At 49.5% G+C, this 24808-nt stretch overlaps 1 protein-coding gene across 2 annotated transcripts in view; it reads right to left on the reverse strand.

Moving 5' to 3' along the window:
- The window catches only part of LOC127055874 (cysteine-rich protein 2), a 70437-nt gene extending 46888 nt beyond the window's left edge, over nucleotides 1–23549 (reverse strand). Inside the window, exon 1 of one of the 2 annotated variants that reach the window (XM_050963410.1) lies at nucleotides 23396–23549. In XM_050963410.1, the coding sequence (XP_050819367.1) occupies nucleotides 23396–23549 (154 nt within the window). The remainder of the gene's footprint in view (nucleotides 1–23395) is intronic. The other variant, XM_050963411.1, reaches the window with a different exon arrangement.
- Nucleotides 23550–24808: the final 1259 nt, after the last annotated feature.

A 24808-nucleotide genomic window follows, 5' to 3' on the forward strand; every position in this document is an offset into this window, starting at 1 on the left:
AGCCAGCGAGGGACAAGAAACACAACAAAAACCAGGCCATCTCCTGCCGACACTGCCTGCCCCTGTCTTCTTGCTGCTGAGAAACAGTAGCACATCTGTGCCTGGCTGCAGCTGTGGGAAGCTGCTGGTACGGGTCAGATATGCTCCCCCCGAGCTCGGGCATGAGGCTCCAGGCCCATCATGGGAATTATTTCACAGAGCAACACACACACATTGCAACCATTCTGAGTGCATCCCTCTGCAGCACCGGGCTTGGAAGAGACCATCTCCCATAACTAACAATGTCATTACGAGGCTACAAGTCTGTGAGCAGTGACTGACAGAGTAGCTGCCCAGCCAGCAGAACACAGAGCAGGGAAAACAACAGGAAGAGCTACACAGAATGGGTCTGAAGCTACACTGAGAGGAGCAGGTGGCAGGTGCTTACTCATAGCACCATGCATGTGTGGTCTGGTCCATCCCTACCAGTCCTCCCCTCACTGAAGGATGGGGGCATGCATCTGGGGCTGGGCCTGGAGCGCACAGCGCGGCGCTGGGCACACAGCTCAAGTAGTCCCCAGCCACACACAGCATGCAGCATGGCAGGGATGTGGCAGAGCATCTCAAGTAACACACAAGGAACAAGGACCATGGAGGAATGGGTATTGAACCCACCAGCACAGCGCAGTTCTCTGCCATTCGGAAGCAGAGTGGCTGGCGATGTAGCACCCCAGGAACACTCAGCTAAGAGGCAGTGTCTAGTTTCCTGCGAGGCTCCAGGTGCTAATCCAATTTTCCAGCTGGTTTCACAGAGCTGCTTAGGGTAGCAGGCCTTGCCCGGGAAGGGGAGGGGAGGGCTAACCTCAGCCACCACCCTGCACTATGCCAGTCTGTCACTGCAGTCCCACAGACTGCGAGCAGGAGAGCTGGGTTTCCTTCTGATCAGCTGGCACGGCACATGGAGGCACTGTCTGACTGGACACACACAAACACGAAGGCTCATGTGACTCCCCTGCCTTTGCTCACCAGGGCTCTCAGTCTCACAGATGGGGAGCCCATCCAATTCGCTCCCTCACGGATGTACCATGGGACATATCATCCTGGGGCTCCTGAGAAAGCCTTTTGGTTCAGCATGCACACACTCCATCCCAACCAACGGCCGCATCCAGCGCCCTCTGGCATATGCGAGCCCAGCTAGGAGTAAGCCCCACACATCTGTGCTGCTCAAGTGCTCAGACAGATCCACTCCACAGCTCTCCACAGTGAGGCGAAGCAGGAGTTGCCTGGCAGAACATCGCAGACCTCTTCCAGACACTCAGAAACTCATGCTATACATAGGCCTGTCTTGGCTTCAGCCAGCATCCAGTCTGATCCCATCAGTTAGCCTAGCAAAAGGCTTGGGAGCCCCTTCTTTTCTCCAGTTTTATCTCCCATAGCTTGGTTCAGCCACACTTCTCCCATGTCCACACTGAGGACGGTTTCACCTTCAGCATGTGGCCAGGTCCCCTCTCCTCCACCTCACCATCCTCTCAAGTGCTAGGGTCCTGCCCAGCTCTCCACTCAACGGGCCTCTTGGCCAGTCCTTTCCTGGCCCTCTCGCCACAGCCTTTTGTGCCCCAACCCTTGGAATGCTATTGTGGCCCACAGCACAAGGACCAGATACAGAAAGTAATAACGCACTCAGGCCACAGCCAGCAATCCAGAAATGGGGAAATTCTGAAGAACTGGGCAAAGACAACCGTTTTAAATTGGAAGGGGGAGTAAGGGGGGAAACGGAGGTCCAGCCCCAGGGAATTCTGCCATGCCACAGAAGGTTTCAAAGGCTCTTTCCACCTCCATCACCGCCTCACACAGGCTCTCTTCCTTTCCAGGCAGGTTCTCCCACACAGCGTCAAACCCCACCCTCTTTACTCCCATGACCAAGGCAGTCAACAAGTCAATTACCTTATGAGGCCAGGTTCCTAGCTGCTATTCAAAAGCAAGTCATGCAAAGGCACAGCAAGTAGTTGGCATGGGAATTCAAGTCCGAGTTGGGGTGTGACAGGTGTGACTAACTGAAGTGTGTTACCCATCATGGACCGCACTTCAGGAAGCAGTGTGCCATGCAGGGATATTGATGGCTGAGGACTGCTAAGAGGAAAAACGCAGACTACAGGATTATGAGATGAAATTCATGTTAGTGAAGGAAACCTGTCTGCCGAGAGATTGTTCCAAGCCCTACCCCAAGAGATGAAGAGACTCATTCCTTCATTAGCCTGTCAACCCTCAGGCCAGGCAGCCGCCCTGCTCATAAAGCAGAAAAGCAGGAGACTAGAGCGGATGGGCCAGAAAAGGAGGGTAGTGTCAGGGCATGCAGATCCTCAGGATGGGAAGTGGAAGGGATTAGTTAGTCCTCCCAGTTTCACGACAGACAGGCAGCTGTCTTCACCTGGGCACTGATTTCCCTACACTCCCCCTGACTTTCTCCAACCCCTTCCCCCCCCCAGGTTTGTGAGCTAGTTACATACCAATTCAGTGACTGTTTGGAAATCTGAATTTAAACTGAAACATTAATACTCACTTTAAAAGCTTATACAGTGTATGATAAAATATGTGTATCTGAAAAAGTATAACAGATTTGAAAAGTATGAACATAGACTAGCTTCCTTGCTTCCTATACAGCTGTTATTTTTTATGATGTCAATGCATTCATTTCGGTGATGTTGGCCAACCTAATAATTTCAAATGATGATTTGTAAGCAAAGTCTAAATGAGCTCTCCCTGACAGCTAGTGATGAGTTGGGGCTGCGGGGAAAGGCTTCAGGGCCAGATTATATTTACATTCCCACCTAATCTACCTAGGTATACAGCAAACAGAGCTGTGTTGTCCAAGTGATAGATTTTGGCTGGGGTTGGGTTACAAACCACTTGAATGTGGGGGGAATGGGGGATGAAATGTTGTTCTTATTGTATGAGTAAAGTGCAGTAGAACTGTAGCCTGTGATGATTTGAAGACATCAAGAGAGAGGGTGGGGACCTGTCCCTCTTCACTGTTTAAAGACAGAGCTAATTAGGCTCCATAGTCTTTTGTTCTGTTAAATGACGACTGCAGCTGAAATCACTGACAATCAGGTCTAAGTGCTTAGTCCTGTTGTGGGGACAGTGTTCCTGTGGGGACAGTGTTTTTGTGTAAGAGAGAACCCAGACTCCACTAGCAGCCAGTGAGGTTCCCGCACTGAGAGCTCAGCTGAAATCACTGAGAGCTGGTGGAACCTCAAGAGACCAACTTGCAGAGGTCACAGTGGCAGGTGGCAGCCGAAGGTGACTGTGCAGGGCCATTGGCAACAGAGCGGTGGAGTGAACGGTGGCACAACGAACAGACGTGGCCAGAGCGAACAGTGAGCAGCTGGAGGAACAAGCAAAGTGCCTTCTTGTCCCCCACCTGGAAGGTGTACTCACATGAAAGCACCTCTGAACTCTGAGTCTCCACTGACCAAGGACAACACCAGTGAGTGGAGTGCGGTGGAGGGAAAAGTGAGGGGCATGTTAAATAAACATATGTTTGTTGGACTATATTTTAGTCACTTCGCTCCAGAATGCTAGATTTATGACTGGTAATGGAAACTTATATAAATATGTTTCCTAGTAGGCCAAGATTTTTTAAATGCATTATTTGCCAAGGTTGTTATCTCACATTGTTGCTATCTTGGGAGGTCATTATATTGGGTAGTTTCTGTACTAAACATTTTTATTATTATAATTAATTTTTACATAAGAATGGTCAAACTGGGTCAGACCAAAGGTCCATCTAGCCCAGTACCCTGTCTTACAACAGTGGTCAAGGCCAGGTGCTTCAGAGGGAATGAACAGAACAGATAATCATCAAGTGACCATCCCCTGTTGCCCATTCCCAGCTTCTGGCAAACAGGCTAGGGACACTCAGAGCATGGTACTGCATCCCTCCCCCTCCTGGCTAATAGCCACAGATGGACCTGTTCTCCAGGAATTTATCTAGTTCTTTTTATAATCCTGTTATAGTTTTGGTCTTCACAGCATCCCCTGGCAAAGAGTTCCCTGGGTTGACTCTATATTGTGTGAAGAAGTACTTCCTTTTGTTTTTTTAAAACCTGCTGCCTATTAATTTCATTGGGTGACTGCTAGTTCTTCTGTTATGTGAAGGATTAAATAAAATTTCCTTATTCACTTTCTTCGCACCAGTCAAGATTTTGTAGACCTCTATCATATCTCCATTAGTCATCTCTTTTCTAAGCTGAAAATTCCCAGTCATTTTAATCTCTCCTCCTGTTTCATACCCCCTGATCATTTCAGTTGCCCATCTCTGTACCTTTTCCAATTCCAATACATATATTTTTAGGATGAGTGACCAGATCTGCACACACTATTCAAGGTGTGGGCGTACCATGGATTTATATAGAGGCAATGTGATATTTTCTGTCTTATTATCTGTCCCTTTCTTAATGATTCCCAACATTGTTTGCTTTTGTGACTGCTGCTGCACATTGAGTGGATGTTTTCAGAGAACTATCCACAATGACTCCAAGATCTCTTTCATGAGTGTTAACAGCTAATTCAGATGCCATCATTTTGTATGTACAGCTGAGATTGCTTTCCCATGTGCATTACTTTGCATTTATCAACACTGAATTTAATTTGCCATTTTGTTGCCCAGTCACCCAGTTTTGTGAGATCCCTTTGGAGCTCTTCGCAGTCTGCCTGGGACTTAACTATCTTGAACAGTTTTGTATCATCTGCAAATTTTGCCACCTCACTGTTTACCCATTTTTCCATATGAATATGTTGAACAGTACTGGTCCCAGTACTGACCCCTCAAGGATACCACTATTTATCTCTCTCCATTCTGAAAACTGATAATTTATTCCTACCCTTTGTTTCCCATCTTTTAACCAGTTACTGGTCCATGAGAGGACTGCTCCCTTATCCCATGATGGCTTACTTTTCAAAAGTCAATTTAAATTAAATACATTTTTTTAATTTTTTTTTTTTTTAAGAAATCTAGATCTGTTATGTGTTTTGGTGTAACTTGCATTTTCCCTATGTTACATTTGCATAATCCTAACAAAAATTTACTTTATTCATATCTCTTGTATATATCTCATTGGACCTGACATCCCCCTGTAAATTTGAACACCCCCCCCCTAATTTCAATTCCTGGGGAAACCACTGCACCTGAGTCCGTGGAAAGTTTGATTTCCTCTGTGCATTTCCACCACTGGACTCTGCTCTGTGCTAAATAACACTCTTGGTGACATACTGAAGGGGACTGTCACCCTGAGAGGGTTTCCATTGGATGCTGGAGTTGGTCCCCACTAAGGAAAAGAAACTTAGGTGTATGCGCCCATCTTCTTACAATTATAGAACCAGAGGGTTAGAAGGGACCACCAGGGTCAGCTAGTCTAACCTCCTACTAAGATGCAGGATTTGTTGTGTCTAATTCATCCAAAACGGGTGAGCTGGGTGAAGGAGCTTCCACAACCTCTCTGGGATTCAGTGGATTCATTTTGTCTAGCTAGTCTTTAGACTAAAAAAGAAAATCCTCCTACCTATGCCTGTCACCTTGACATGGCTCAAATGTGGGAAGCAACAGGTGAGACCCAAAACAAGGGCCACACAAAAATTAGCAATTGCCAGAACTGGATAGAGCTGTGGGATTCCTTCCTTTAGTGTAAAGGACTGTCTGTAACCTTGGCCCCACACCTCTCCATTCCTGATGTAAACAGCAGCATCCAACAGCAGAAAGGGAAAGGGATGTCAGATCTGTATGGCACATAAGGACGAAGATGAGCAACAACCCTGAAAGAGAGGGAAGCCTTTGAAGTGTGTCTGGTGATAATTCGAAGAGTTCTAGGCCCAGAGGAGATGAAGATAATACTGGGAAAAGGGACCCGTAACAGGCTGCGTTGAAAACAAAGCCAACAGAAACACCAGGCAGCCGAGAACCTTATCTGCTACTTCCATTCACAGCAGAACATCCAACAAAGCCACTGCACATGCAAGATTACAAGCCCCTAGTCCACTGCCAATACCCGTATCCCATTGGTCATAGCCTCCAGCATGATCTATGGACCCATGACTTCTTCAATACTTTGTTGGGAAATTCAAGAGTGCTCCATATTTGTAGGTCTCCCTGACCCACCCTCTGATGTCTCAGAATGGCTGGGCTTTCGTCCCCCTTCTCCTTTCGGAAACCACAGAAATGGGAGATGGAAGAGATTTATTACATCAAGTTCCCTCTCCTGTGGACAGGGGGCGCTGTCCTACAGAATATCCTCCAGGGCTCCAGTATTAGGAGAACTACATTATTGGCCTCCATCCCGTGCCCTCAGATTGCTCAGTGGCCTAACAGACCCTCAATTAGGATATCTTTCTTGACATTTAGCTGCCTCCTACCACACTCCTACCTCCTTGGACTTTTCTAAACAATTCTTCTCCCTCCTCCTTATCTCCAGCCTTCACATATTTGTTGGCTGTTATGTCTCCCACTTCTCCCACTTCTTTATGCAGCCAAGACATACAAACATAGTTCTTTAGCAGTAATTCAATCCCTCCAGCCCTAGAGTCACTGTTGTTGCTCTCTCTCTGAAGTCCCTCCAAGACCTGCACAAAGCATTCTTAGTGCAGTTTCACCCACGGAGAGAACTGTCACCTACATGGGGATCAATCAGGAATGGTTCCAAGTGAGTCCTCCCAGTCTACCAGAACACCACTGTGAGTGGAATCAGAATCAGGATCTAGCTATGCAGCCTAAAATTGCTCTGGCCTTTTTTGGCAGCCATGCTGCTTGTCTGATTTACGCTCCATTATTACCCTAATGTCTCTATATCATTGCTGTCCAGATTTCCCACTCCTATTGAATAGCTGTCTTCCAGATTATTTTGCCCCAGATGTTTTAGCTAGCATTTCATTTTATTTCTTGTCCAATAACACTAGTAGTCTGCATTATGCATTCTTCTTTTTTGCTACCCTTGTCAATTCTCTTCAATCCTTAATTAACTTTGTGCCCTCTTCTTCCAGCTCATCTGGGAATTCTTCACCCATTTTCCTCCTGTCCTGGGGAGTCTGTTGCAGTTGCCCACTGCAACTTCTCTATTATTTGTCACTTGGCTGCCATAACCTCTTTATTAAATTGTATCACACTGGTTCTGAAACTTGGACACTTCTTGTTCTAATGTGTTGTGTAGCGCTACTGTGAGCTGTTAAGCATTTGACTCACTTCACCCCAGAAGTAGGTGCATTTCAGTAATGGATTCACTTGATAGGTATGCTACTGTGCTGTAAATTCTGTGATGTGTTGTGAGATTCTTTGGGATGAAAAAGCAGCAAAGAATCCTGTGGCACCTTATAGACTAACAGACGTTTTGGAGCATGAGCTTTCGTGGGTGAATACCCACTTCATCAGATGAATGTAGTGGAAATTTCCAGGGGCAGGTATATATATGCTAGCAAGCAAGCTAGAGATAACGAGAGGTCAGTTCAATCAGGGAGGATGAGGCCCTGTTCTAGCAGTTGAGGTGTGAAAACCAAGAGAGGAGAAACTGGTTCTGTAGTTGGCAAGCCATTCACAGTCTTTGTTCAATCCTGAGCTGATGGTGTCAAATTTACAGATGAACTGAAGCTCAGCAGTTTCTCTTTGAAGTCTGGTCCTGAAGTTTTTTTGCTGCAGGATGGCCACCTTAAGGTCTGCTATAGTGTGGCCAGGGAGGTTGAAGTGCTCTCCTACAGGTTTTTGTATATGGCCATTCCTAATGTCTGATTTGTGTCCATTTACTCTTTTCCGTAGAGACTGTCTAGTTTGACCGATGTACATAGCAATGGACACAAATCAGACATTAGGAATGGCCATATATCTCTAGCTTGCTTGCTAGCATATATATACCTGCCCCTGGAAATTTCCACTACATGCATCTGAGGAAGTGGGTATTCACCCACGAAAGCTCATGCTCCAAAACGTCTGTTAGTCTATAAGGTGCCACAGGATTCTTTGCTGCTTTTACAGATCCAGACTAACACAGCTACCCCCCTGATACTTTGGGATGAAAGGTGTTGCACGATACAAAAATATACTCCATTTAATGTTAAAGGCTAGTGATATACAGCACCAGCCTTCTCTCACTGCACCCACATACACTAGCATTCCAGTTCAAATAACTAGCCCAGCAGGTTTCAGCTATGTACACTAGGACAAACTCCATCAGCTACCAACACTTCCAGATACTACAGGAGAAAATTGCTGCTAGCTCCTCTGGTGTACAGCACCTTCCATCTGCTGTGTGATTTGCAAGCAGGAGGCCCGTGCCAGGCTTTGAGCCTCGGAGAGGAAGCTCCAGCTTTATACCCTTCCAATCAACCTCACAAACTGCCAACTCTAAGCCCTGCCTGCCTTCTTGAGTTAGGGCAGACCATGTGATACAATGAACTGCCCTCCATCATGACATACTGATGTCTGTGCTGCCTCCCTATCAAGCTCTCCCGAGCCAAATCCAGCCCCCAGGACCCAGCCAGCATCCCCAGAATACTGGGTACAGCCCAGAAAAGGAGCCGTCACTGTAACAGTATTAAAAATAAAATCCTTTCCCAGTGAGGCCATTTCCTTTTGCCCTCCAGCTGTGAAGAGAAAGGGGCATTCAAACAGCTGGGAGCCTCTCAGCAGCACACCAGGAAAGCGCCTGATAAAAACCTGATGGAAGACTCCCCCGATTGCTGCACCAGGCAGAGGACACACAGAGCCTGGTGCTTTAGTTTGCTACTGTGGACTGTGCTCACAGACACTGACTTGGAGGGGAACCCCCCCAGATACCCAGTTCCTGAGCCTCTACAAACACACTTCCACGCAGGGCCCCCTAAGGACTCCTGAGACAGAATCTTTTGTAGATTTCTAGTCTTCTTTGCAGTGGCTTTGGGTGGGGCAGTTGCAGTCTGCTTCACTGAGCCGATCAGCGCATGTCACCCACAGGTCTGTCTGAGGCAATCATAGGAGATTCTGCAGTACAAAGCCAGCACCACTTTTCAGGATTGAGGCCTAACACGACACAGGGGAAACAGCAGAACTGAGCGTACAGAGTACTGTCAATCACACAAAGGAGCAAACAATAGAAGAAAATGTTTTCCCCACCTACTCCCTTGCAGCAACAGTGATCTCAGGCTCCCCAACACAATACAGGCAAGAAACATTCACATTGAGATGTGATTCTTTTAAACTGCCGCGGCACCCTGTATCTAAGCATCTACACACAAGGGAGAGGGCTACAGAGGCACAGCCATTCTGAACCTGGGCATTTCCTGATGCTCGGAGCCTTGGCAGTGCAGTATTAGCATTCGGTCCACGGCACTTTCTGTGTTTCATGGAGTATTTCCCAGCACACGGGGAATGGTGAAGGGTTCCCCATTCTGCCTACAAGCTCAGGACCCATTCCAGTTTATTTGATAATCTGTGCGAGTGTCCAAACAAGAACATCCCGACCCCGGGCACAGCTCCTCTCCCACTCTTGCTGCTGACAGGACCCAGATTAGCCAAGCTAAAAATACATAAAACTAGTTCAGAGGAAACAATGACAGGCAAAGGCGGAGAGCTCAGAGTCAGGCTGTGATATGGCCTTTCCTAACAGTAGCATGAGCTTTCGTGGGTGAATACCCACTTCGTCGGATGCATGTACGTCATGCATCCAACGAAGTGGGTATTCACCCACGAAAGCTCATGCTCCAAAACGTCTGTTAGTCTATAAGGTGCCACAGGATTCTTTGCTACTTTTGCAGATCCAGACTAACACGGCTACCCCTCTGATACTTTCCTAACAGTGTGTCTGGACTAGGATGAGAGGAGTGGGATTTTAGATCATGTTGCTGGCACCTTCTAACACAACTTCACGTCTAACCCAGGCTCATCCCACAGGTCAGCTCAACCAGCTAGCGTGTGTGAGGGCAGAGCTTGCCTTGTCTACCTTCATGTGTTAGAATGTGGTCACTAACATGCTCTAGAAATCTATCTTTCCCCTTCACCAGGACAAACCCTAAATCTCTCACTTGGATACTCAGGGGCTTCCTTCCTGCAGGCAACAGCTCATCCTTCAAAGAGAAGCCAGCCATGTTCTTCCTGCCTGACCAGCGGATGCCAAAATTATCAACCTGCACTTCTATTGTCCATGCTTCAGTGGGGCTTGATCCCACATCCAGGGAGTCCATGGAGAACTTCCCACAGATGTCTGTGAAAGCTGAACCAAGCCATCGAGGAGACAGTGGCTTCTTCAGGCAGCTGGGGCCCAATTCTCCATTGCCCTGGCACCTGGCACCGGTTTGCACTGGAATGAATGTCAAATGTAAATAGTTACCACTCCAGCTGAGTAGCATTTTGCACCCACTGTGTACCTGCCTTCAGCTCAGTGTCTGAATGTCTGGCAACATCAGTTATATTTAAAAGAAACTGATTAGTTTAAAAGTAACAGGTCATGCTGGTAGCCTTAAAAATGGCGGAGAAGGACAACTGAGCAATGAACCTACATGCTTGCTAACTATTAGACCCTGAAGCTGAGGCTCTGTGCTGCTCTACTAGCCAGGAGATTTCCTCTAATACGCAAAAACAGAGAAGCTCCCTGTAACAGCAGCAAGACTTGCAGGGAAAACACACAGCCCTGAAAGGTAATGGAGGAAGGAAATCATTCCGACTAGCTGGGTTACATGCATTTGTAACTCACCCACTCAGAATCATTTAGACTGTCCCCTCTGTCCCCACCCTGATGTATATCTATCCACTGCCATTCACATTTTTTATTTTTTCTCCAATTCGGAGCCCAGGCAGTGTCGATAGGATCACTACCATTGTCAAGCCCACTCCACCACAAGCCTGCCGAAGCTGCAAACCAAAGTCAATCACTTAGGGTACGTCTTCACTACCCACTGTATCAGCGGGTAGCAATCGATTGCTCAGGGATCGATATATCACATCTCATCTAGATGCGATATATCGATCCCCGAACGCGCTTATATCGATTCCGTAACTCCACCAACCCAAACGGAGTTGCGGAATCGACAGGGGGAGCCGCGGACATCGATCCCGCGCCGTGAGGACGGTGAGTAATTCGATCTTAGATACTTCGACTTCAGCTACGTTATTCATGTAGCTGAAGTTGCGTATCTAAGATTGATTTTCCCCCGTAGTGTAGACCAGCCCTCAGTCTTCTGGCTGATGTTCTCTGCGCACCAGACACGCTGCAGGGCCACAGGGATGGGATCGTAGCTGCTGCTGACAGCTTGTTGCCATGGTTTGTTTTATTAAAAAAGAAAGCACTGAAGCATCTGCCTGCCAACACGAGTCCATAGAAAGTTACATAAATTTTGTGACCAAACATAGTAAAAGAAACAAGGCTAGTCCAGTCAGTGACCCACTCCAATCCAGCATGCACGTCTTGAATTGGGTAATTCGGCCTGTGCTCTCCTCAGGCCTGGGAGAAACTGCACTGATCCTCATAACATCCTGTTCTATGGCAGGGAACACAAGGATCTAGATGATAACACTTGTGGCTAGGGCCATGCTCTCTCTGAAACCCACCCCAATTTGCTCATGACCGGGGCCTGCTTTCTGGAGCCCGCTGGTTCAGTGAGGCAGAGAGGTGCTTCATCTCCTCATCACCTTCCAACCCCCAGAAGGAAGTTCTACACTCTTCATTCTTGCCCTTTCCCATGGAGAGGCACCAGGTTTCCAGTATGCCCCATAGCTGCCGGAGACAAGGACCAACACCCATTTTATAAGGGAGGAAGCAGGAGCAGAGAGGGGTCTGAAGGCACAATCTGACTAGCTTGCCTGTGACGAGGAGAGCCCAGCACCACACAGGACACTGGGAATTCACTGGCCAAAGTGTTAATACAAACATGGAGTCCACACGGCGTCACATGCTGTGTGTACTCCTCTTCTGCTGGAGGCCCTCCATAGCCTTGGATCTCTTGCTTCATGATGTATCCGAGCCTTGAAAACTGCACATCCTGGCTGCCCCCTCCACTCATGTATTCCTACAAACCTGTAGTGCAGGGTCCCAGAGAGCTTCAAGCTACCCACAGATAATTCCATGCGTTCACTCAGGAAACACCAGATCTGCCAATTCCCCTTCATCACCCTTTGGATGGGTGGAAGTAACTGTAAGACGGGGCCTGCTGGTGCAAAGTCACCTGCCAACACAGCATATAGTGCAGCACAGCCAGGCTTCCTGCTGAGAGCCCAGGCAGACAAGAGGTCTCATTCCTTCCAAGGCTAGGAAGAGACTCATGCCACAATGCATTGCAGGCACTCTCCTTTTTGTGCAGGATGTCACTCGCTCTTCAGAATTATCCATGCTAAAGTTAATCAAAAGAAAGCCCACTGAACCAAAGAGTCAGTTGTCAAATGCCATGTGGGCTCGATTGCTAGGAAGGGAAGTCAGAGACATTTTCCCCTCCTGCCCTGCACCACTCATTCAATAGCTTCCCAGCCCAGAAAGGCATCGGCCCCTCTCAGGCCTGCATGGAAAGGTGAGCATGAACAGGGTGGATGACAACAGGCTGAAAACCCTCCATCCACAATTTCGTAAGGACAAATTTAACCAAACCCACTTGGCCTGTCAGCAGCGTTTGAACCCAGGCCATTCACTGCTATAAGCCTTTATTGCTGGAGGACGAAGTCCTTAGTAGACTCAAACTTTGTATAAGAACCAGCCACTGGAGGGGGACAAAGAACCCCCTCGCCTTACGTGGGTTACACAAGCACAGAAGAGATCAGCATGGAGCGATGTCTGGGAGTGCCCAAGGACATCTGTAGGTTGTCCAATGTAATTTCCTGCATTTTACAAGATTTAAGACATTTCAGGTTGGTTGGTTTGTTTTTAAATCTACTTGCCCCCCAGGAGTTCAGCGTTAGACCAATGCTCCTTCCTGGTAGAAAGCCAACAAAACTACATTCTGACCCAGCTTCCTTTGGGTCTTGGCTGGTATGACCCATCAGGCATACACAAAACCAGGAAGAAGGCCATGCAGAAAGCCAACATTAATATTAGAGGGGAAAGCAAAACCAGAGCAGGTTCTCTACTGACCCGCACTGGGCATCTGGGACCCACCTCCCATTCTCAGCAAGGTCTCCCAACCCTTGTCCTCAGTACTGCTTATATAGCACCTTCAGCATGCACGGTACTGTACAGTAAAAGCAGGATGACTTTTAGTCTAAAGGCAGCAAAGGTAATATATATTGGGTACTGGGTATAGAGCTGACCCTGCATACATAAAGCAGACCCACATGTGATGTAACAGAGGCTATTCATTCTTTGTGTTTTATTGTAACATTTTCTTAATAATTGTATGGAAAATTTGTTTTGCCTACTTATTTTTGTTTCTCTCTCTCTCCCTCCTTTATCTACCTCTTTCCAGTTGTGCCTCTAACTTTCCCTTCCCCTCCATTCAATTTCCTTTCCCTCTCTTTATTTCCCCTTTCTCATTTTCTCTCCCCCTCCCTATGCTCTTTCCAGGACAGTGATGAATAAATGAAGCTCCCTTCTAACTGCTCACTTGCAACCAAAAAACTAAGCTCCTGTTCCTGAAAACAATTGCACAGCACATGGGAGCATTCCCCAGATCAGGACCTAGGCTCTCACCACACCTGCTGTCAATCTGTGGTTCAGTGAGAAATGGAAGCACCACTCACTCCCTGCTGACCTAATGAGTGGTATGGAAAAAACTTAGGTAGGCCAGACACTAGCTGGCTTGCAGGGGAGTCTCCTGCCAGTCCCAGGCACACCCAATCTGCCTCTCAGCTGTTCTGCAAGAAGAAGCCATGAGCTGGCTCCCAATGAACAGCAGAGGAGGAGGGGAGCCACTGAGAATTGCAAGTATGAAACATTGCAGCATAATAGGCGCTCTCACCTCCTGCGGGGGTTTCTGCAAGGCAGTGTCTATGCTAAATGTCGGATGGAACACAGGTAGGAACAAGTGGTTAATTAACCAGGCATGTTAATTAACCTGTCCAGATCTGCTCTAGGAATCATTTCAGGAAAGTTCTCTGGCCTGGGTTACACAGGTCAGACTAGACCAGGGGTCAGCAACCTTTCAGAAGCAGTGTGCTGAGTCTTCATTTATTCACTTTAATTTAAGGTTTCGTGTGCCAGTAATACATCTTCACATTTTTTAGAAGGTCTCTCTCCATAAGTCTATATATTACATAACTAAACTATTGTCATATGTAAAGTAAACAAGGTTTTCAAAATGTTTAAGAAGCGTCATTTAAAATTAAATTAAAATGCTGATCTTATATTGCTGGCCCGCTCAGCTCGCTGCCAGCCTGGGGTCCCATTCACCTAGGCCGGCAGCGGGCTGAGCGGGTCCTGCAGCAGAGACCCCGGCTGGCAAGAGGCCGGCAGCCAGAACCCCAGACTGGCAGGTGGCTGAGCGGGGCCAGCGGTCGGGACCTCAGACCAGCAGTGGGCTGATGGGCTGAGCGGATCAGCCCACTGCCGGTCTGGGGTTCCGTCCATTGGCTTCTGCCAGCCAGGGTCCCTGCTGCCGGCCCTGCTCAGCCCACCGCCGATCTGGGGTCCCAGCCCTGCCCACATAGAGTGGGTACCTACCTTCTCCCTGGTTTTAGTCCATTCTCTTCCACTCTCTCCGCACTGAGCTGAGGGTGGGAGTGCACTGAGCACAGGGCTGGGGGTGAAGGAGCAGCCTGGGGATTGGGGTGTAGGGTCTGGCCAGGAGCTAAAATGAGAGAAGGGGCTCAGGGTTGGGGCAGGAGGTTTGGATGTGGAGCACTTACCCTGGCAGCTCCCATTTGGTGTGAGGGGTACAGGTGGGAATCTGGGGGGAGGGGTGCAGGAGCTTCCATTTGGTGCTCAAGGTGGGGATCCAAGAGTCATGGCTTGGGATGTGGGGGGGGCTGGGTACGTGTGGCGGGTAGAGGAGTCAGGACAGAGGGCTGGGGTGTGTGTGACGGGGGTGCAGGAATCACGGCTGGGGTCGCGGGGGGTGCAGGGCTCAGGGCAGAGGGCTGGGGGGATGTGGTGGGTTCAGGAGTCAGGGCAGGAGGCTGGGGGTGTGGGGTGGAGTAGTGGGGATGCTCCCAGCCCCCTGCCCTGAGCAGCTCACGGCAGGAGGGGATATGCCCTGATTCCACTCTCCTTCCCCAAGGCTCCGTCCCCACCTCTTCTCCAGAGCAGGAGCACGCTGAGGCTGTGGTTCCTGCTCTGCTTCTCCCCCTCCCTCTCCAGGGCCATCAGCTGTTCGGTGGAAGGGAAGGAGAGGAGGAGGGGCAGGAACCCAGTGCTGGGGGAAGAGGCAGGAGAAGAGAAGAGCAAGCTGGACCGGGCAGGATTTTTAATGGCTCGCTGCTGCCTGCTAGGGTCCCGGCAGCGAGCTGAGCGGGGCCGGCAGCCAGGATCCCAGCAGGCAGCAGTGTGCCATAGGTTGCCAACCCCTGGACTAGATGACTACAGTGATCCTTTCAGGCCTTGGAATCTATGAAACACAGTTAGCAACTGGCATCTTGTCTTTCAGGCCACAAGCTCTTTGGGAGCAGAACTTGCATTTACATCTGCATTGCACTGAACGCAGTGGGGCACACGCTGGTGTGGCCCTTAGCCATTACTGCTATAGAAATGTTTGCTAATAAGCAGCAGACATACCACCAGCGAAAAGGCAGGAAGGAAGGTTATGAGCTGCTACTGCAGGAAGGCCTGTGCAATTTTCTGTCATTTGCAATATTTGTCCAAGTAGACTACAACTGTGCCAGTTACCCCACTCCGCAGTTTTGGGCCGTTTCCTGCTCTCTAGGACTTTCACAGCTAAATCCCCATCAGCTGCTTGTATTCTGATACCCGAGTCAGGCAGCAATTTGCTAGAAACCCTGGCTCCTGAGATGGACACGCCCAGAGAGCAGCCTCTCAGACATCAAAATAGGAGATTATATAAGAGCCAGCTTCCAGGCCATCAGCATTATCCCTGGCAAGCAGCTGTGCTTAAGTCACCCATATAGTCACTGCCATACAGGCTGTGCTGAAGAGAAGGCTGGCGTTTTCTCAATATTTTAAGAAAATCTATAATACATATACAGACAAAATCCTCACACTCAGCCATGCAGAGCCGGCCTGGGCAGGAGATTTTCAGGCTACGGGCACTGGAAAACAGCAAGCATCTATTTCCAAGGACAGTGGTTACTTATTAATTGCAGAGCTGCTTCTGCTCTTCTAGCTTGAATTTCTCCAGAGCAAACAAGCCTGTGCAGAGCTCTGCAAAGCACAGAAGGAAGCAGTACTGGCCAGGATATTGTATTCCTAAATACAGCGGCAGCAGGAAGCTGATACACAGGTGACTGGTGTAGCAGTGATGGGCATTGGGCATTTCAAAACCATCCAACGGGCCCCTTTACAGAGCCCAGACCCAGCTGCAGAGACCATGGATCAGATTCCCCTTCACTGCACTCGGGGATCTGCTCACCTCTTGCTAACACTTGTTCCCCTTTCCAGTGATGCTGGACTATTGCTTGCCAAGGGTTCCCTATGGGGAGCTTGGGCTGCTCCCCCAGGGTATCAGTGAGAGGCAGCTTGCCTCCATTTTTCTCCTATGATGATGGTTACTGCTGGCCCAAGCTACAGAGGCTGATGCTGGTCTCTCCAGATAACAGCTGGATGAGCCTTATAATAATAAATATAATATTATAACAGCTGGATGAGCCTTACAACCCCCACTCCGCAACTCAGCAGCACTCTCCAACCTCAGATGCTGGCCAACACTGGCAATCAAACGATCCCAAGCTAAAAGCCTCTCTCGCTGCTGCCCCCAGACAGCAAGCTCCTCAGTCCACACATACAAGATTTCCCCCCCAGTACCTCAGCACTCGCTGCTGCTGCCAGTTGCACAAAAATGCTAAATTCTGGGGCTATTTGGCCACTTCCTCCTCATGCCTGTGGGTACATGCCAGCCCATGCCATTCTCTGCACAAAGAAAGTCACCCGCTTGCAACAAAGCTCCCTGACTCTGTAATCGCATGCGCGCTCACAGACACTCCACCAGATGAGGTCCTTTAGAACAATGCAGTCAAGAACAAAAAGAGCCTGTTTGTTATCTGCCTGCCTGGATTCCAGCAGAATAAGCAGATGGACAATAAATCGCATTTATCTGTTACATATTTTGTCTTTTTAACTTTGTATTCAGCTCAGAATTCTGTGATAAACATTGCACAGAGGAAGCAGAAGGATGCTAGCTACTGCAGTCCGCTCTCTGCAGTTCACTAGTCTGAAAACAAAGGCGAGTAGAGAGGGGCAATTCAGAATTTTCCCCCAGGCACAAGTCACAAAGGCAGTGACCCTGTAAAACTCACTTGGAGACCTCTCTTTTGTATTGGTAGCTTAAGAAATACTCAGTTGTTTTGCTTCAGGCTGGCTGTGACCACCAACTCTTCCTGGTGAAAGAGACCAAAACATGGGCTACTTGCAGTTAGAGCTCTAGGAGTCAGCTACAGAGCATTAGCATCAAGCAGTTACTTTTTCACTTAAATAGTCCCAACAGGTATTCACTGGATCTTTCAAACTGCATTAAAAAAAAAAAAAAGGTAGACTAACCAAATGGCCCAGCTGCTACTGGGAAAAAATTTCCCATGCCACAATGTGCTTTTTCAAAAAATCTATTTTTATGTTTTCCTGCACTTTAACTTCATTCTGTAATTCAGGAAACACCCACATCCCTTTCATTACAGAGGAAGGGTCTGCCAGATTTTTCTGTGGAGTAAAAGGCAACAGGAAGACAAAGTTAATTTTCCATAAATAAAATTACCGTTATTTCTGGACAGCTGCCCATTTCAGTACATGAGTAACTCAATAAAGTCGGGGGTAGGGCAGAGGGAAGAGAAAAAGAATGTGATTACATTTTCATGAGATTCAGAATCACAACTCCTGTCATCTAAAAAAATTATAATCAAGGGTCATTCCTCACAAGAAAGTAACACTTCCAAACAAGCAGGACTTTATTAATCAGTCTCCGCTAATTTAAGGGGCAATAAAAGAATTCATGCGCGCACACAACCTGTGGAAGATAATTCCACTATTGCTTTCCCACTAGGTTATGTGATTTATTAGTCAATTGAAGTGGAAGTTCAAAATAAAAACTGGCCTTGGAAACAAGAAGCAGGAAAACACCTCTTCTCCTGCCACTTTCCTGATATGTTTGGACTAGATATGGTCAGGAAGTGATTTCCCCAACTTGCAAAAAAAGTGTTCAATTTTTTTCATACCGAAAGAAATGATCATGTTTTGATATTTGGGTTGGGGGTGGGGTTATATGCATATTTCAACAAAAGGGTACCGTTTTTGCAACATTTTCCATCAAAAAAGTGTTTCAACAGAAAATTTTGGACCAGCTCTGACTCTTCTCTCGCCACTCCCTTGAATACAGACCACTTGGCTTGCATAGAACCAGCACTGGCTCTGTGGCACAGTCTCCCCTACACTCCCTTCCTTGGACCCTACAGAGCCCGCCCACCCCCGCACCCTCCCAATAAAGCCAGGTCTCCATGGGAGTCAGGCAGCAGAGGCTGAGCTGGGGCCTGGGAGGAGCCAGGGAGCAGCTACAGCCCATGGCATGCAAAGATGGCTTCTATCCAAGCAGACTTCTGCATGCAGTTGCTGCAAAGTAGGGAGAGTGGGGTGTCTCTCTTCTCTCTCTAGGTTATCACCTACTCTGTGCATCTAGGCAGCTCATTTACGTAGCTGTGGGTGGATGGTCACTCGGAGGCAGCATAGCACCTGTATAAACCCATCTTCCCCGAGACCATGGAGCAAGAGGGCGGGGGAAGTAAAAGCGCCCATAGCTTCTGCAGGACTGATGCTTCCACTCATCACAAATCCTGGGAATGCTGACCTGATCCCTCCCTAGACGGGGAAGATTGGAAGTGAACTCTGTGAGGTCATGACTTCTCTGGCTCACTCCCATCGGTACTTCTGCTCGGGCACAATATGGCCCCTTCTCCCTGCACGTGGGGCGGTCAGGAGAGGACAGTCTTCTCCACTACCAACAGCAACCAGTGATTCCACGAGAACAGTCACCCAGACAGCAGGGAGAAAGAAACTAACGTCAGACTGGGGCCTCCAGGAAAACAGACGCAGTATTTTCAGCTTAAAAGGGAAAGATTCACACAAGAGATGAAATCCATCAGGCTGAGTTATTCCCGCCCCCACAAAAAGATTTACTTAGAAGGGGAGAAAAAGCAAATTCCTATTTCTGAGTGTTTACTTGGAGATGGCTGGGGCGGAATGAAAGTGCACAACCCTTCCCAAAGCTTTGAACGCTCAGATGCTATCATAACCCCATGGTATTTCTCTATCAAAATAAACAACCAGGAGAAGCAAGAACTGGGCAAGATGGATACTTGAGCTGTCACACACTTCGCTACATGGCAGTATATCATAAGAGGGAGATGGGAACTATCCTCCAGGGTGGGAATAACCTGCAAGCAGCACTAGCCAAAACTAAGCCAGAATGCAAAGCTAACTAATTCAATCAGAAAGTGATCTGGGTAATGGAGATTAATTCCCCGTGCCTTTAAAATGATCCTAATCTTCAGCAGTAATTCCCAGTACTCTAAGACCATGACAGGTTGGAGAAGGGAGCAAGTCAAAGCTATGTTCTAGTTGGTGCCAAGCCACATTCTGGACCATGTACTTTTCACATAATAAAAGCAGTATTGGAAGAGGTACGTTTTCAAATGGCAGCAAGGCACAGGAAGGGGTCAGAAGACCTCGACTCTAGTCCCAGCTTGGCCACGACCAGCTCTATAAGTTGGGGAAAGTCACTAAAACCAGGATGTTCCACTGGAGATGCCCTGGGTCTGATTTTTATGGGGGAGGGGGAAAGCAGCCATCTCTTCAACTGCAGTCAACAGTAACTGTGGGTACTTGGAGCTTCTGAGAATGGGGTCCAAGGTGCCATCCCCAAATTCAGAAGCCATTTTTTAAAATATTATTGTCTTTGTGCCTCAGTTTCCCCATATGTAAAATGAAACTAATACTGCTTTACCTACCTTTGTAAAGTGCTGTGAGCTCCATTAGTGAAAAGTGCACCATAAGTAGAGTATTTTACATACATTTACAGTAAAGGAGAACAAAGCAGTTCAGAGACTTTGGAAATGGCTTGGATGAGACATGCTCTGTATTTCAACATGCAGAGTTGGGGGGAGGGGACACATGTAGTTAACCTTTGCATTCTAGTTCTTTGCTGTCTGTAGATGCTGCTGGAATTCATTTCTGATTTTGACCTCCCATTCTTCCCACTACTGCCAAGTTCTCCTGTCTTTCTAAAAACAATTTTGCCCATCCTCTGAAAAGTCAATGTGTCCCAACTCAGGCAGGTCTCAGGGCACCGCCATCCTGGCAATACTGGTCAGATCAAAGCCACTCAGCCCCCACAATCAGGGTGAGATTTGCAGATGATTATAGACCAGTCAGCCTAACTTCATTATCTGAAAAGATATTGAAACAACTTATTAAACAATTAAATTTGTAAGCACCTAGTGAATAACAGGGTTATAAGTAACAGCCAGTATGGATCTGTCACAAACAAACCATGCCAAACCAAACTAATTTCCTTCTTTGACAGGGTTACTGGGCTAATGGACAGGGAGAAGCAGATGTGATGCACCTTGATTTTAGTAAGACTTTTGACACAGCGCCACAGGACATTTTCATAAGCAAACTAGAGAAATGTGGTCTAGATGAAATTACTGTAAGGTTGGTGCAAAAGTGGTTGAAAGACTGTAATCAAAGAGTAGCTATCAATGGGTTGCTGTCAAACTAGGAGAGTAAATCCAGTGGGGTCCCACAAGGGTCAGTCCTAGGTCTGGTACTAGTCCAATATTTTCATTAATGATTAGGATAATGGAGTGGAGAGTATGCTTAAATGCTTTGCGGGGGACACCAAGCTGGGAGGGGTTGCAAGCACTCTGGAGGACAGGATTAGAATTCACAACTTTGACAAATTGGAGAATTGGTTTCAATTCATCAAGGTGAAATTTAATAAAGACAAGCACAAAGTACATCACTTGGGAAGGAAAAACTAAATGTACAACAACAAAATGGGGACTAACTGGCTAGGTAGTGGTACTGCTGAAAAGGATCTGGGGTTTATAGTGGATCTCAGATTGAATCAGAATCAACAATGTGATGCAAAAAAGGCTAATACCTTGGAGTGTATGAACAGAAGTGTTGTATGTAAGACATAGGAGGTAATTGTCCTGCTCTACTTGGCACTGCTGAGGCCCCAGCTGGAGTATTATGTCCAGTTCTAGGCATCACACTTTAGAAAAAATGTGGATAAACTGGAGGGAGTCCAGAGAAGAGCAACAAAAAAGATAAAACGGTTTAGAAAATCTGACCTGTGAGGAAAGGTTAAAAAACCTGGGCATGTTCAGTCTGGAGAAAAGATGACAGAGAGAGGACCTGATAACAGACGTCAAACATGCTAACAGTGGTTATAAAGAGGATAGGGATCATTTGTTCTCCATGGCCTCTGAAGACAGGACAAGAAGTAATGGGATAAATCTGCAGCAAGGGAGATTTAAGTTAGACATTAGGAAAACGTTTCCACCATAAGGGTAGTTAAACTCTGGAATAGGCTTCAAAGGGAGGTTGTAGAATCTCTGTCACTGCAGTTTTTTTTTAAGAACAGGTTGGACAGACACCTGCCAGGGATGATTTAGGTTGATTTGGCCCTGTACAGCCCAGGGGGCTGGACTTGATGGATTCTCAAGGTCCCTTCCAGCCCTACCTTTCTATGAATCTATGATCTCAGCACACTGGGTGCATGACAGACACTGAGCGGTTTTGAAAAATCTGGTCCCAGCTGCAGAACCGAGCATTTGATAGATTGGCCCCCCTCCTCTTCACCTGGGTCAGCCATACACACCCATCTGGGCAGGGGATCAGACAACTCAGCAGAGATCCCAATCACCCTGTCCCAGCAAGCGCAAACAGGGACTCTCCCAGGGAGCCAATACCAGAGGACGAGATCAAGTGGAGCCCTCACAACTTTACGAATACAAACAATGCAGGTGTTTCCCCCTAACCAACCAAAGCAACAGAGGTTTAGCTGTAACCCTTTCCCTACCACGCCCTATCCCTGTAGACTCTACTCATCATGTTAACTCCGAGCAGAGAGCCATAGACCAAGGGTTCAGTATATATAAAAAACAGTTATAACACGCTCAGCTGCCCTCTGCTCCCAGAGAGGGGGAGCCTGCAAACTGGAAAGCGGGGGCACCCAGGTTGGGGATGGGCTCACCCCCCTTATTCCCAGGTAGGGGTGCACACAAGGTGGGGAGGAGAGACAACAGCTGTCCTCCCCGCCCCGCCCCCGGGAAGAACGCACAGACTGGGGATGAGCTCAGTTCTCGGGAAGGGAGGAGTGGAGTTGCAAGGCAAGGGAGCACCCAAGTGGGTAGCACGGGGGGGGGGTTGGCAGCCCCTACTGCCGGATTGAGGCTGCACCCGGGATGGAGGGAGAGTAGCAGTCCCTTTTCCCAGGCTGCGGGGACTGTGTGAAAGGGAGACACTAGTCCCTCCTGGGAGAGGGGAGGAGAGCTGCGGCTAGGCTGGGGAGCGCAAGGGGGTAGCCCCTGTTCCCGGGCGAGAGTGCCCCAGACTGGAGAGCGAGGAGGGCACCGGTCCGTGCCCGGGGGGGGTGCCCCAGACTGGGGAGCGAGGGGGGGACCGGTCCGTGCCCGGGGGGGGGTGCCCCAGACTGGAGAGCGAGGAGGGCACCGGTCCGTGCCCGGGGGGGTGCCCCAGACTGGGGAGCGAGGGGGGGACCGGTCCGCGCCCGGGGGGGTGCCCCAGACTGGGGAGCGAGGGGGGGACCGGTCCGCGCCCGGGGGGGTGCCCCAGACTGGGGAGCGAGGGGGGGACCGGTCCGCGCCCGGGGGGGTGCCCCAGACTGGGGAGCGAGGGGGGGACCGGTCCGCGCCCGGGGGATGCCCCAGACTGGGGAGCGAGGGGGGGACCGGTCCGCGCCCGGGGGATGCCCCAGACTGGGGAGCGAGGGGGGGACCGGTCCGTGCCCCGGGGGGTGCATCAGACTGGAGAGCGAGAAGGGCACCGATCCGCGCCCGGGAGATGCCCCTGACTGGGGAGCGAGGAGGGGACCGGTCCGTGCCCGGGGGATGCCCCAGACTGGGGAGCGAGGGGGGGACCGGTCCGTGCCCGGGGGGGTGCACCAGACTGGGGAGCGAGGGGGGGGACCGGTCCGTGCCCGGGGGGGTGCACCAGACTGGGGAGCGAGGGGGGGACCGATCCGCGCCCGGGGGATGCACCAGACTGGGGAGCGAGGGGGCACCGGTCCGTGCCCGGGGGGATGCCCCAGACTGGGGAGCGAGGGGGGGGACTGGTCTGTGCGGAGGGCTCCGGGCACTCACCGAAGTAGACGGCCTTGGCGCACCGGGGGCACTTGGCTGCCATGCCGCGGATCGCGCAGCCGGCGAGACGCGCTGCTGTGTGCGGGTCTCTCAGCTCCGCCCGGCCCAAGCTCCGCTCCGCACCGCCCACAGCCCGGCCCGCCCGCCAGCCCATTGGCCGCGCTGCCGAGCTGGGGGCGACTCCCTCCCCGCGCGGCGCCTCTGAGAGCCACGCGCGGGCCGGATCTGCCAGCAGGTGCAGGGTGCAGCCCCTCGCCACCCAGGGCCCCACCATCACACCGGGCTGCGCTGTCTGCACCCCCCGAGCGTGGGGCCGGAACCGGGGCTGGCTGGAGACCTGGGCCAGCACGAGCTGGGAGTTGACCCTGCTGCTGCGCATCTCTAATCCCTGCCAGGACTGGAGGCTGGGAGCCGCAGGGCTCCTCGGACCCTGGCCCAAAGCGAACTGCACCCCGTCCGGAGCTGTCCACTTCCAAACACCTGGGCAGAGCAGGAGAGGGGCCCCCAGGTGTCCACTTCGCACCCTCCCCCCAGCCCAGCCACGCTGGCCCCACCTGAGTAGGGAAGGTCAGTGCCCCTGGATGTGTAGACAGGCCAGCCCCAAAGGCTGCAGGGAGTTACAGACGTAAAACGGATGGCGAAGTAAAAGGCCAGAGTCCAGGCATGTGTGATGGGAAGGCACTGACAGGGAGTCAGGGGGCACAGCACTCCTGGCCAGCTGCGGAGGTGACAGTTCCCACCCCTGGGTGGCAGGTGGCAGTGAAAGAGCAAAGAGGAGGATGGGGATAGGGGACATGAGCAGGATTAGGTCCATACCTCTTTTCAAAATCAAAGGAAACAGGATTGTGCTCAAAGCTACCTACAACAAATCTCATTGATCAGTTTGCTTAATTGCAACCTCTTCCCTCCCAGCAGAGCTGGGGCATGAGAGCTGAAGGCGATCTAACTACATGGATCATTCCAAAGGGAACTAACCATCCATTTTCAAACCAGGAGAAGGAGACAAGACACAGGATGGGATTTTCCTGCTCCTGTTCACATAAACGGGAGTTGAATACCCATGGAGAGCAGGATCAGGCTCCGTGTGTATGCACATAATTGCTCGTAAAGTTTCTGCAATAGCCAATGCCTAAAATAGATCCGTTCTATATACATTCTTATGCCATACTCAGCACTATAGTAGCTGAGTGCCTTTCTGTAGTCACCTTACTAGCATCTGTCATGGGTTTGTTCTCTCATCCTTGCTCCCCAGGGAGAAAGGTGTGCAGGGGAGTTTTGATTTGGGAAAAAAAATTAATACACACACACACGGCTCTGTGTCCATTGGTGATGGCATGTCAAAGAAACATACCTTGCCCTTGGAGCTCTGACGGTGGTGAAGTTTGGGATGATCCTTAGTTTCTGAGGGAATTC

This window comes from Gopherus flavomarginatus, chromosome 7 (genome assembly GCF_025201925.1).
Source record: "Gopherus flavomarginatus isolate rGopFla2 chromosome 7, rGopFla2.mat.asm, whole genome shotgun sequence".
NCBI classification, from domain to species: Eukaryota; Metazoa; Chordata; order Testudines; family Testudinidae; genus Gopherus; species Gopherus flavomarginatus.